Genomic DNA, 13,036 nt, shown 5'->3' with positions numbered 1-13,036 from the left:
TGTCTATTATATGGGAAGACATATTTCTTTCAGATATTCACATGCAGGAACTACTACTACCAATATTTTATTAAAGTGTCTGATATTCCAAGGACAAAGGAAATCATGCAAAAATTTCCATCTCAGTAAAGTTAATTTTGGGATAAAACCATTAATACTTGATTTAGATGGCCTTAAGCCTTTCAACTAAAGCAAGGGTTCTTAACCTGAATTCTCCAGAGACTGCGGATAAGCTAATGAGTATAAAAACTACATAAAATTGTATATAACAATCTGTGTGAAACTGACATTTTGGAAGAAACTTTATAGCTTTCATCAGCTTTTCATTGTCTCAGATCTTTAAAAACTTAAATACTCTCATCTAGAGATAGGAAAAAGCAGCTGGGTGGTTCCATGTTTAAACACTCCCAGTCTCCTCCCATCTTGATTATGAAAGTCCAAAAAATGAAAATTTAAAATCTCACTTCAATAAATTTCAAAATTCTTCTTCATCATTTTTTCCCCAGGGGAAAACAAAGAACTGAAATTATTTCAAGGTATATTATTAAATTTAGAAACTGAGACCATATTTTTTCATTCAACTATTATATATTGTACCTTATACAAAGGAGGTACTCAATACACTCTTGTTGAATTAATGAGCAAAATCATACCGGAAAAAATACAAGTTTATTCTATAAATTACACCATATATCTAAATTAGCTCTTGAGAAATAAACTTGCCTATCAAAAGGTAACTCTTGGGCGATTAGGTGCAACTTCTGAATGATGTCTGCTGCTTCCTTTATCTATTAAAAAAATAAAAGCAATTAATTTTTTTAAAACCCTTATATATATATGCCAAAAATGTTTATATTTGAAAATAGTAATATTCCCCTATGTATGCCCACAGACCCTCACCCAAACAATTTTCTTTTAAAATTCTCAACAAATAAAACTTTTTGAGCAACAGGAATACATTTGGGGTATCACCAATAAGTCAATAAAACATACACATTTGTCTTTCTGGCACTGAAATCTTACCATTTCATAATGCCACAATCACCTTCCCAATGAAACCTATAGTTCATTTACTCTGAAAAAATTCAACTAATTACTTACGGAAAGCAGAAGTGTAAGTTTCTTCTGAGTTTATGAATCCAAAAAGGGTAAACAAGATATATGAAAATAATTCAGATTATTCTGCTGCATATATGCCACTTTAAGTGACTAAAACAACAAAAATGCCACCTCAACTTTTCAATGATTAGGTCAGACCACCCTCATCCAATGAAATGTAACTATTCAAAATCTACAGAAATTCTGCTAATATTAAAAGTCAATTACAGAAAAGAAACACTCATTAATATAGTCACCTCGGCATTTCTAAACCACACATAATTTCATGAAATTACAGAAAAGAAACACTCATTAATATAGTCACCTCACATAATTTCATGGAAAAAAAAAGCCAACCAATCCATTTAAAAATTAGAACACTTCATCAGCAATCTGTAAGCTAGTGTACTAATTTACACATCAGAACAATAAGTCAGCTACTCAGTGATTTGAAGTTATTCTCTGGAAAGTACTAACTGTAGTTAATAATTAGGACATTGTTATTAATGCTATAATTTGCTTTTATCCTTCAATAGTGCTCACCTTTTCAGAATTTGTAAAAACATCAGATTTCAATTCTCCATCTAGAAACTCATTAAAGTATTTCATCAATTTCTGAGCCTCTACTGCCCGTTGTCTGGGTGTGTTTACCCCTTCCAACTGGTCTCCAAGGTGACAGACCTTGGTTGCTACATAGCTAATGTGCTCATCCAGTTCTTGGAAATGTTGGAAGGCAACCTGAAAAAAAATATGCACAAGCATAAAATACAATGACAGAACACAGTTTTTACTTATAATAGAATGACAGCACCCAGATTAACTTATAATTCGTATCAAAACTAAACTACTAACTCATTACTACTCTCAAACTGAGGTAACTAAAGATAACATAGAAATTATATAAAAGATGATCTACAAAAACGATTCATGCCCAATAGATCAACACATAATCTGAAAAATTTTTAACAAAATTGCAAAATTTTATACTTTTAACTATTAAAATTATATTTTATCATGAATACATTTACTAATCAATAAAACAGCAAGACTAGATACTATTCATTCTGTTTAACAAAGTTTCCCAGTACCACTTACTCCTAAATAATGGTTCTGATAACAATGAACTAAGTATCAAAAACACCAGTCATCTGAACAACTCACTTGCTACTACACTAAAAAGAGTTAAAAATATGTTAGAAGTAAAAGACACTGATTTAAAAAAATATTTAAAAAACATTTAAATATTTAAAGAGCAATGATAATATTTTAAGTAAGGTAAAATTTTTTTTTTTTTTGCTCAGCTTTGAAAACAGAAAAGATTACCATTATTCTACTGAGACAAATGTGTATTACTTCCTAGAATATCCCTTTCCCACAGTATACTGATTATCTTCTGGTAGATGAAAATTATACACTATGAATGCCTCAGAATTGCCAATAATAAAATTGCTGACAATTTAGATATACTAAGGACATCCTCTATGCTAGACACTATTCTAAGCATATTAATGTATTTATTTATGTAATCCTTACAACAATCTATTTTATATGCAGATGAAAAAACTGAGGCACAGAAAAGCTTGAGTTGCTTGAAGTTACACAGCTAATACTTGGTAGAGAAAGTTGGCTTCAGAACTTGTTAAACTATTAATATTTAATTATTATTATCAAGGGAAAATTGCATTAGAAGTACCTGAAATCTATCAATTTAACTACTTAAAAATATATTTTCTATCTTATATAAATTATTGACATCATTGAACATTTTCTCACAGCCATAGATGCTTAAATAAAGGAATCTAAATAAATGAAATCTGAGCAGAGATCAGTTTGCTAATCCCTAATGCTAAAAAAACAAATAGTCCCTGGGAAGCAGCAAAGCTAAACATTGTTCCTTAAACTTATACACTTACATACTCACAAAGGGCAAGCAAGTCTAGATCAGGCTGTGCAAGGGGTTTGGAGGTTCCAGATTCAGTCTGGAGCTAAAGAATGGCTAAGAAGCTTGACCTACGTAGCCCCAAGGCCAGTTTATTTTTTTTTTACTCCAAAATGAATTGAGGAAGAATTCTGCACTCATTTTTCCAGTTACATTGTAATTCTTATTAGGGCACATAACTCATGATTTTTGTGAAACTTCCCAGACCAGGTTTCCTCTGGGGAAAAACCTTATCCAGGCAATAATTTTCTGATATTACTTTGTTTTATGATTAAATGAGAATGCAAGTGACTACCTAAATATCCAAGCTAACAATAAGCCCTTAAAGATACAGGTCTGCTGAAGCATCATTCTTGAAAGGTTGGATTGTTAGAGGAGAAGCAAGGACCACATTATACTGGACAGCACCCCATCCTAAGAAGGGAACACTGTGATCCCAAATGTAAGCCACTGCCAGGAGTGTTTGATAACAATTCATTAACATTTTATTCCATGATATGGGAGAACTAGAGAGAAGCCTCAACAGTTAATCTCATTTGACTAGATTTTTATTAAGAACTAAAAGCTGAAAGGAAATAAAGATATTATAGTCTATATAAATTATTCATGGCTTAGCTAAATATTTACCTGATTGCTTTTCTGAAGCTCTTGTACCTTCTTGGCAAATTCCTTAGCTTCTTTCTGACACTGTTGCTCTAGTTTCTCCACTTTCCTTTGAATCCTTTCATCCATTATCTGGAGTTCTTGAATATGATTTACAAATTCTTCTAATAACCTAATAAAGGAAAATAAGAATATGTATCAATCCTCCTATGATTAATTTTAGGAACTTCATTTAGAACTGTAAGGTATTAATAAACTTGAATTGAACTAAGGATGATCATGTTAATCTTCTCTATAGTATCTTGTTAGGAATTATCTCTGACATGAAAGAAAACCTCACCTAAAATCTCCATTAACCTCCAAAATAGAAACCAATTTCAAAGAAACAATCAATAGGTAAATATACTACATAAAAATCATATTGTGCATACTAGAGTTCAGTGACTTTCTGTTCCCCAATTTACAACTATACTTAAAACAACACATTTAACATGTTTTTATTGCCAACTCTTTCTCATTTATTAGTAATTGGAGAAAATATTAAGTTCTTATAATGTAACAAAACCCCTTCCCTCATACTAGTCAAAGTCCTTCTCTAAAATAAAAGGAATGTAAAGGGGGGACAAAAATCAACCAAACTTCTAATGCTTGTGTCTTTTAATGACCAAATTGTTAACTAAAATCCCTTTACATGAATGTTAAAAGAAATTCCAATAGTCACATCTATTTCAAACATAAATTTGTACTAGATTGGGTCTATGAAAAAAAAATTTTCACTTCACCTTTTAGGATCAAAAGCTTCAGATCCTCCTCTAGAGCCTCCTCCTGGGGTTCTCCATACAAGACGTTCAATATACTCATCTGCCACAAAAGGTTCCTAGTTTATAAAATAAATGTTCTTTTAAAATTTTTCATAGAAGATAACTTAAAAACACCTACAAAAATGAAACAGGTTCTACTATGTGAGAACTTCAAATGAAATTAAATTACTAATACCAGTTAAAACATCCCAACAGAAAAGTGAACAATTTATTGAAGAAATACAAATGGTCAAGAAACATAAAAAACATGCAATTGCACAAATAGTCAAATTTTCACTTTTTTTATCTCACAAAGTGACAAAGTTTTTAAAAATTATAATATGTAGCCGAAACCGGTTTGGCTCAGTGGATAGAGCGTCGGCCTGCGGACTGAAGGGTCCCAGGTTCGATTCCGGTCAAGGGCATGTACCTGGGTTGTGGGCACATCTCCCAGTAGGAGATGTGCAGGAGGCAGCTGATCGATGTTTCTCTCTCATCGATGTTTCTAACTCTCTATAACTCTCCCTTCCTCTCTGTAAAAAAAAAATAAAACAAAATTATAATATGTAATGCAGGGGAGGGTAAACTGACATTCATACTCTCATTACTATTAGAAATGTTAACAAGTACAATATTTTTGGAGGCAATAGGTAATAGTCTGGTAATATCAACAATATTACAAATGTTCTTACCCTTTAACCCAGTAATTCTACTTTTAAAATTTTAAGGGAAAAGCAAATAAAAACTTAAAAACTTTTTACAGAATGTTTGCTGGGTAAAATTGTCTACATAAATATTCAACAAAATCATCATTGAAAAGTTATGGTAAACTTGTAAGATGAAAAACTATGTTCCTATTAAAATCATGTTATAAAAAAATTTAAATAAAATGAGGAAAATGCTCACAATATCTGATGGAAAAAACAAGATAAAAGTATTTTCTAAATTTTCTCATGAAAAAAACATTAGTTAGAAAACAAAAAAATATTAGAATAGAAGGACCAATCCAAAAATAAATAAATATTCATCCCTAGCCGGCTCAGTGGATAGAGTGCCAGCCTGCAGACTGAAGGGTCCCAGGTTCAATTCCTGTCAAAGGCATATGTCAGGTTGTGGGCTCGATACCCAGTAGTGGGTGTGCAGGAGGCAGCCAATATGATTCTCTCTCATCATTGATGTATCTCTCTCTCTCTCCCTTTATCTCTGAAATCAATAAAAATATATTTAAAATAAATAAATATTCAAATGTTCACCATCAGCTGATAATGCATTTTTTAGACTAGTACACAATTATTTACATATTTTCCACACTACCCTCTTGCAAATAAATATCATATATTGTCTCCCACTTAGCATATAATTTAAGCTGGTAGCACTTGCTAGTGATTCCAGTTTAAATTGTTTTATGTATAAAATTTTCCATTTTTTAATCATAGTTAAAAACACATTTTCACTGATAAACATTAACTGAACAATACCATTTCCAGTGTCAAGCACTCTGTTAGGCTTTGGATTATAAAGATGTATAAATACAAACTGAGAAACTCATAGTCTAACAATAGGAAAAAGCAACAGTAGTATGTGGTAAGTAAATAAAAATGCATGCACAAACTTCAGTGTTAAAACTGCTGATTGAGTTGTTATAACTCAGTAGGTAGTTGGGAGATGGAAATAGGATATTCATTAAGTCACTGAGTTTGGTTCATGGAGAATTGGCTAGGCAGATATGTCTACTAAAAATGAACAGCAGCTGCAATTACAGCCTCATTCAGGGAAAGCCATGAAATTCAGTGGCAAGAAAAATATCTTCCCAATAGGCAAAGGTTAGGGAAACATACCTGATTGTTCTCTTGGGTGGACAAGAGAACTGACCTGAGATTAGAATATACATGGGACTCACAGACAACAGCAAAAAGCCTGGCTATCAGAGGACAAAGATTAGTACATGAAGATAAGAAGTCTTGGGCAGAGTCATGTGGATGGATATTTGGGAGTGGGCATGAAGAAATAAGATCTTGGTGACACATGTTAACACCCCTAAAAGACAGACATCCACCATGGAAAAAGAATTAATCAATGAAGACAAAATGCCTCTACCAGTTCACATCAGCCAGCTTCTGCCCAGCATTAGCACACTGAACAGAGCAAACATAATACAGATACAACATGACCCCAACAGCATGAGGTCCTACTCACCAAGGCTGATTCAGCTACTATCAAAGCCAGAGAGCTAACCTAACAGTGACAGAGACCAACTCTAAGCCCTAAAACAGCCCCATCCTACAAGTAGACTAATCAGCCACATGGTGGCAAGTTGACTACATTGTACCCTTTCCATTGTGGAAAAGTAATTCATTCTGCCAAAATTGAAAACATTCCTAGTTGGGTTTGTCTCTCACAGAGGGAGTGTTTGTTCCCCTGGCATGAGATCCTGCATATCACATCAGACCAAGGGATCCATTTTACAGCAAAGGAGGTGACTATAGGATCCACTGGTCACATTATAAACCACACAACCCAGTAGCTGCCAGTCTTACAAAACACTGGAACAGCCTGCTGAAGACATAGCTGGAGCACCAGTACAGAGACAAACCTATATACTAAAAGGCTAATATGCAAATCGACCAAATGGTGGAACAACCGGTTGCTATGACATGCACTGACCACCAGGGGGCAGACGCTCAATGCAGGAGCTTCCGCCTGGTGGTCAGTGCGCTCTCATAGAGGGAGCGCCACTCATCCAGAAGCCGGGCTCATGGCTGGTGAGCACAGCAGTGGTGGCAGGAGCCTCTCTTGCCTCTGCGGCAGTGCTAAAAGGATGTCTGACTGATGGCTTAGGCATCAGTGGGGAGCGGGCCTAAGCCGTCAGTTGGACATCCCCCAAGGGCTCCCAAACTGCGAGAGGGCGCAGGCCCAGCTGAGGGACCCCGGAACTCCCGTGAGTGCACAAATTTTGTGCACCAGGCCTCTAGTTAAATATACAAGTCAGAAAAATAAGTTTGTATTACAGGGACAAAACTGAAGCTAGATATAATTTTAAAGGTATTATTTAAAACCTCTGAATTGGATGAGATCAGAAGGAAGAGAAACATGACAACATTTGGAGAAAGAAAGAGGGAAAAGATCCAACAAACAAAAAACAAAGAAGGAGGGAACAGTGCAGGAAGAGGAAAAATTAGGAGAGAACAGTGTCCTGGAAACAACGCACAGGTTTTATCTTCAGAGGCAATCAAATTACCACAAAAGTTTAAGATAAATCAGCTACTGAGCTTAATGTAATTGAAGTTACAAAAAAGCAAAAAACGAAACAAAAATAAATCTTCCTGCTTATAAAACTAAATGAATCTCAATAACTTGCTTTCTTATACTCAACCTTGCTACAAAGGCATTTACAATGAGAAAAAGACAAATTAACAAATTCTAAGACCTCTAAATCACCAAGTCTTCCTAAGAGGATTGTCAAAAGAGAAATCTCTTAGAATTTCATAAACCAAATGAAGGTATATCTTCACCTTCTATTTTACTATAGTAGCAATTAAAAGCAAAAATTGCCAAAACAAAAACTGAAGTATACAACTACAGGCTAAGATACTATCATATTAAATTCAACTTTAAGTAATTGGTTATTGATTGCTCTATTAAACTGATTTTATTTCATACTCCTTACATATGCTACCAAATTTAAGAAAAACATGGGATTTGTAGTAATTTCTGTTAAAAATTAAGACATCAAGCCCTTGAACAGGAACATGAATCTTTAATTTAACATTGTTTCTGAGATAACCAACTAAACTTTCATATTTTCTCAGAACATCTTTACCAAAATAGATCCAGTACAATGTGTTACAACCACCCATATCTGTCTCTCCACTCCCCCTCTCTCCCAAAAAAGGCATGTCAACTCCCTTAAGCATGGACTTTATAAAGCCTTCTCAAAGTTCCCCCCAACGGCCCCTGAGATCTCAATGCCTTGTTGTGAGCCACCACTTCCACACCTAAAACATGCAAATACAGATTCTATCTCTCCTCAGTACTCTGAATACACCTCACCTTACAAGTTGTAGTCATCTTCCACCTCTGCCTTGGAATGCCCATTTCCAAAAAGTTTCCACTCATCTATCAACATGCAATTTATGTGATTACTATTATGAAACCTCTCCTAATTATCCAAGGAAAAGATTCTGTACTCCCACTGCACTGTATTGTTTCTTAACGAATATCTCCCTGTGATAATGTGATATAAGAAATACATATTTTTGTCTCTGTACTCAGCTCCTGGCCACATCTCTTAAAACCTTTAAACATTTATTTAACAGCTAATATGGCTGAAACAAGCAGCATTTCAGCACCTTAAAGGTAAAGGAGTGGTCCTTACTTGTATATCTCACATTCACCAATATATATTTATCACATTAACAAGAGATCTTTCCATAAATATGTTTAAGTTACTTAGTTTGAAAATCTAAGAGACATAAATTTTTTCATAAAAAATGTGTTCTTGGCTATTCAAATTCCAACCCGGAAGTCAAAGAGCCATTGTCACCACAGTCAAATTACATGATCTCAAATACTATTACCAAGGCATCAACATTTACAATAAAGAAAAAACAACAACTAATTCCTAATTCTGGCATTTAGGACCTATACAATTAACCCCCAATTTTCCTTGCATGTCATTCCTCTTCTTCATGCATGTTACACTCCAGCCAAAATGAACTCTTCCCCTGTCCCCAGGGTCTACACTTACCTCCCTTTATGGCTTGGATTTTATTGTCTACTTTATTAGAAAATCCCTCCACCCAGTTCCACAAATTCAAAACTTATCCTCTGTATATCATTCAAATGACACCTCCTAATCCTTTCACATTTCTAGAGGTAATTTTCCCACCCTCTCAACTCCTATATCACTTTATCTAGGCCTGACACCATTTATAACTTTATTTCAAGAGTATCTATAATAATAAAAGTGTACTATGCTAATTAGACCACACATCCTTCTGGATGTCTGTCCTTCAAGACAAAGCTGTAGTGGGCGGCCACCACTGCAGCAGGGGCCAAGGCCCTTGCAGGAATTTCATGCATCAGGCCTCTAGTGTAGTTATGTATCTATTTTTCCCCTCCCTCTACTTAACAATAAGGGCAGGTTCTATATATAATTCAACATTTTCCAAAGTATGTACATGGAATTCACAAAATTAATAAACACTACAAAATAAACGTTTCATGTCAAAAAAGCTTAAAAATGAACATCTCAGAATTTCTAACATACTAAGGTATATTGTACATCTCTAACAAAACAAAGTATGCCCATTTCCAAAACCTATTTGGCCTGTGAACCATTTGGGTTTTTTTTGTTTGTTTTTTTACAGTGCACTGAGTAAGATTAATATTTCTATGGCGTGCAGCCTCATTACCCTTGGCACCTTATCTTGAACTTAATAGATCCTCAGTAAATATTTGTTGAATAAATGGGTAATTGACCCTAGTTAACAAAAAACTCTCCCATTAAGGTAACTTGCCCAAAGAGAATACTCCAGAATAACAAGAGAAAAAAATAGCAAGTGAGAAGGGAGTATAATATCCTCAGTAGTGCAGTAAGAGAAGAATATTTGCAACAACAGAAAAAGAACTTACTACCCCAGCTACTTCTTTATATGTGGAGGAATAATTACTCCAAACCACATAGGAATTCCTAGTCAGAATGTCCATCCTGAGGTGATCATTTAGAAACACACACATAGATCCTTTTAGAAAGAGTTGTCAACAAGGGCTGAAACTAAGAAGGAAATAGTATTTCCAGGATACTCACTATTAAAAATAACTGAATAATCTATTACTAATCATTTCTGTCAACCAAGGAAATATCCTATAGTTGATTTTGTTGTGTGAAGGTGTTTTTGTAAAAAAAAAAAAAAAGCAGTCTCATGGGATCAATAATATTTTAAAAGAAGTAGAATTAACACATGGAATTTCATGAATTCAAAGCAATTTTGCATTGATTTGACCTCTTTCAACATGGAAAAATGAATGCAAAATTCAACTTAATAGTGCATTAAAACCAGGATGCATAAAAACAAAATATCCCTGACTACATCCTAAAACCAGGATGCATAAAAACAAAATATCCTTGACTACATCCTGACCTCTGCTTCTCACAGTTCCCCAGCTGTGACTAAGAAAGGGAAGAGAAAAAAACATTCCCTGACTTGTCCTACAACCTAGATCCTATGGAAGTAGGAACAGGAAATAACAGCAATGACTACGGTTTGTGTGTGTTTTTTTAAAATCCCTCTCCTCCCTCTAAATCGAAGAAAACAATTTTCACTTAGGGATGAGAACTTATTCAAGATAGAGCCCGTTGTAGGGCTGAAAAGGGAAATATTTTTCTTAATCATACTGTTAAAATTCCATTGTAACTATTAATGTAATAATGCTTTTCATATTGATGAAATAACAAACTACATATGGTCAGGAAAAAGAAATTCACATGAGTTAAGATCCATAAGCATGTTTAACATTGCTCTATGAACCCTCTGGCCACAGAACTAGTCTGTTCCTATCAGCAGTGGTTTTCAACCTTTTCCATCTCACAGCACACATAAAGTAATTACTAAAATTCTGTGGAAAACAAAAAATTGTTGTATTTTTTACTGATCTGACAAAAAGTAGGTATAATTTTGATTCATTCATGGTGGATAGCTATTGTGTTGGTTGTTGTCATTTTTTTATTTGACAATCTAAGGGAAAAAGGTCAGTGCCCCTGACTAGTCAAGTATTGCTTATTTTAAAAATTCTTGCAGCAGCCCGACTGGTGTGGCTCAGTGGTTGAGCATATCAACCTATGAACCAGGATTCCCAAATGGCGGGGTTGTGGGCTAGATAACCAGTGGGGGGCGTGCAGGAGGCAGCCAATCAATGATTCTCATCACTGACGATTCTACCTCTCTCTCCCTCTCCCTTTCTCTCTGGAATCAATAAAAATAAATATTTTTTAAGTTATTGCAGCCAGAGGCACACTGGTTGAAAATCGCTGCTCTATCAGTAAGTAAATATTACCAACTGTCACATAACTGGAGTCACTGAGTGAAGTTAAACCCTAATTTGGTTTAACTACTTTACTAAATGGTGGACCCTAGAAAGCAAAATATGTATTTCTCTACTTCCTCCCCTTCCCACCAATGGGAGTAGAAATCAAATACACTTTCAAGTAAGTTATATGAACTCATGGTCAAACGTTTAAAGAAAAAAGAGACATAATTAGGAATGTCAAGCAGTATTCATTAACTCAAAGACTAATGCCTTATGAACTGTATGACAAGATAACTTTCCTATTAAAAGCTAGCGAGTCCAGTATTTTATTAAGTAAATTAAAGATCTCAACTTCATACATAGTTTTCTACCTTTATAAGATGTAAAAAAATAAAACAAGGAACTACAGAAACTCCTTTAGTACCTTTCCCAACAACACACAGTAAAAGCTTGTAGCAAAAAGAGTATCTCCATGCCCGTGTCAATCGATAAACAGATGGAATTGGAGTAGTTAATGTGCTCTCTCTCTCATCACTTAAATCTGAAGAAATGCTATGAGCATTTCCAAATTCTCTCTTGTAACTATAAATCCTTCGCTCACAACTTACTATTTTATTACAATTTATTATAACAATGGCACCTTATTCCTCTCAAAAGCATTATCTATCCAAAAGCTGGCAGAAACCCGAAATACTGGAACAGTAACAAATGTGAAAAGTTCCCAGTTATAAACACTGTGGCATTTACACTTTAGGCCAAAAACAAACAAACAAAAAATACACCAAAAAAAACCCCTGCTGAATCTTAAGCAGAAAAAGGATCCAATTGTCACTCAGACAGAAATTCTCTATTTCCGACTGCAGTCTTCTCACTTATTACTTCCTTTGTTGCTCAACATGAAACACAAGCACACACAAAAGGGGTCTTTCCTTCCTCTTTCTTCATATCTGTTTTCATTTCTTTCACAGAAGGAGATCCGTTCTTTTCACGTTTCATTGTTTTGTGGTCCCATTAGAACTTTCCCATCCTATTATCTCACACAGCGCAGCTTCTCACACTGGATTTCCCGAAATTACACCTGACGTCCTGGAGACTGGAAACTCCCAGGGAACCCCTCGGAGAGCCCGCCGTCTCCGCGGGAAGGCTCCTCCTGCCAGCGGGTCGCTGGTTTTATAGCGCACCCCACTTCTCGGAGGCGGGCACACAAATGTTCCTTTTAGTTCTGCCCCCCTTCAGTCCAGCGGGCTAAACGGGCCTTTATTATCCTAAAACAATACGTCGGCCGGCCTTTTCCAGTGTAAGAGTGAACGGGCTGGCAGGTGAGCGTCGCTTCCGGTCACTAACGGGGTGATCACAAACCAGGAGCAGCCCCGAGGTGCCCCGATCGCAGGTGGCCACGAGAAAATCACACGAGGGGCCCAGCCTGGGGCTGCGGACTCCCCTCTCCGCGCCCGAGCCAGCCCTTCCCACCGCGCATCCATCCCGCATTCGTCTCCCCACGCCCCGGCCTCCCAGGCTTCCTCTCTCCCACTTCAGGACTCCAGGCTCCCCTCCCCACCCGAACCCC

The 13,036-nt window shown here is 35.7% G+C and overlaps 1 protein-coding gene across 1 annotated transcript in view; it reads right to left on the bottom strand.

The window, feature by feature from the left end:
- Positions 1–8,556, bottom strand: part of EXOC5 (exocyst complex component 5) — a 34,445-nt gene extending 25,889 nt beyond the window's left edge. The window contains exons 1-5 of the mRNA XM_005880556.2: positions 8,491–8,556; positions 4,423–4,517; positions 3,665–3,812; positions 1,642–1,836; positions 724–788 (exon numbers count right to left, since the gene is read on the bottom strand). Coding sequence (XP_005880618.1) covers positions 724–788; positions 1,642–1,836; positions 3,665–3,812; positions 4,423–4,517; positions 8,491–8,556 — 569 coding nt within the window. The remainder of the gene's footprint in view (positions 1–723; positions 789–1,641; positions 1,837–3,664; positions 3,813–4,422; positions 4,518–8,490) is intronic.
- Between the last annotated feature and the right edge of the window lie 4,480 nt (positions 8,557–13,036).

Source organism: Myotis brandtii, unplaced genomic scaffold, assembly GCF_000412655.1.
Source record: "Myotis brandtii unplaced genomic scaffold, ASM41265v1 scaffold640, whole genome shotgun sequence".
Taxonomy (NCBI): Eukaryota; Metazoa; Chordata; class Mammalia; order Chiroptera; family Vespertilionidae; genus Myotis; species Myotis brandtii.
The sequence above is the reverse complement of the archived record's forward strand: the minus strand, read 5'-3'. Positions and strand labels throughout refer to the sequence as shown.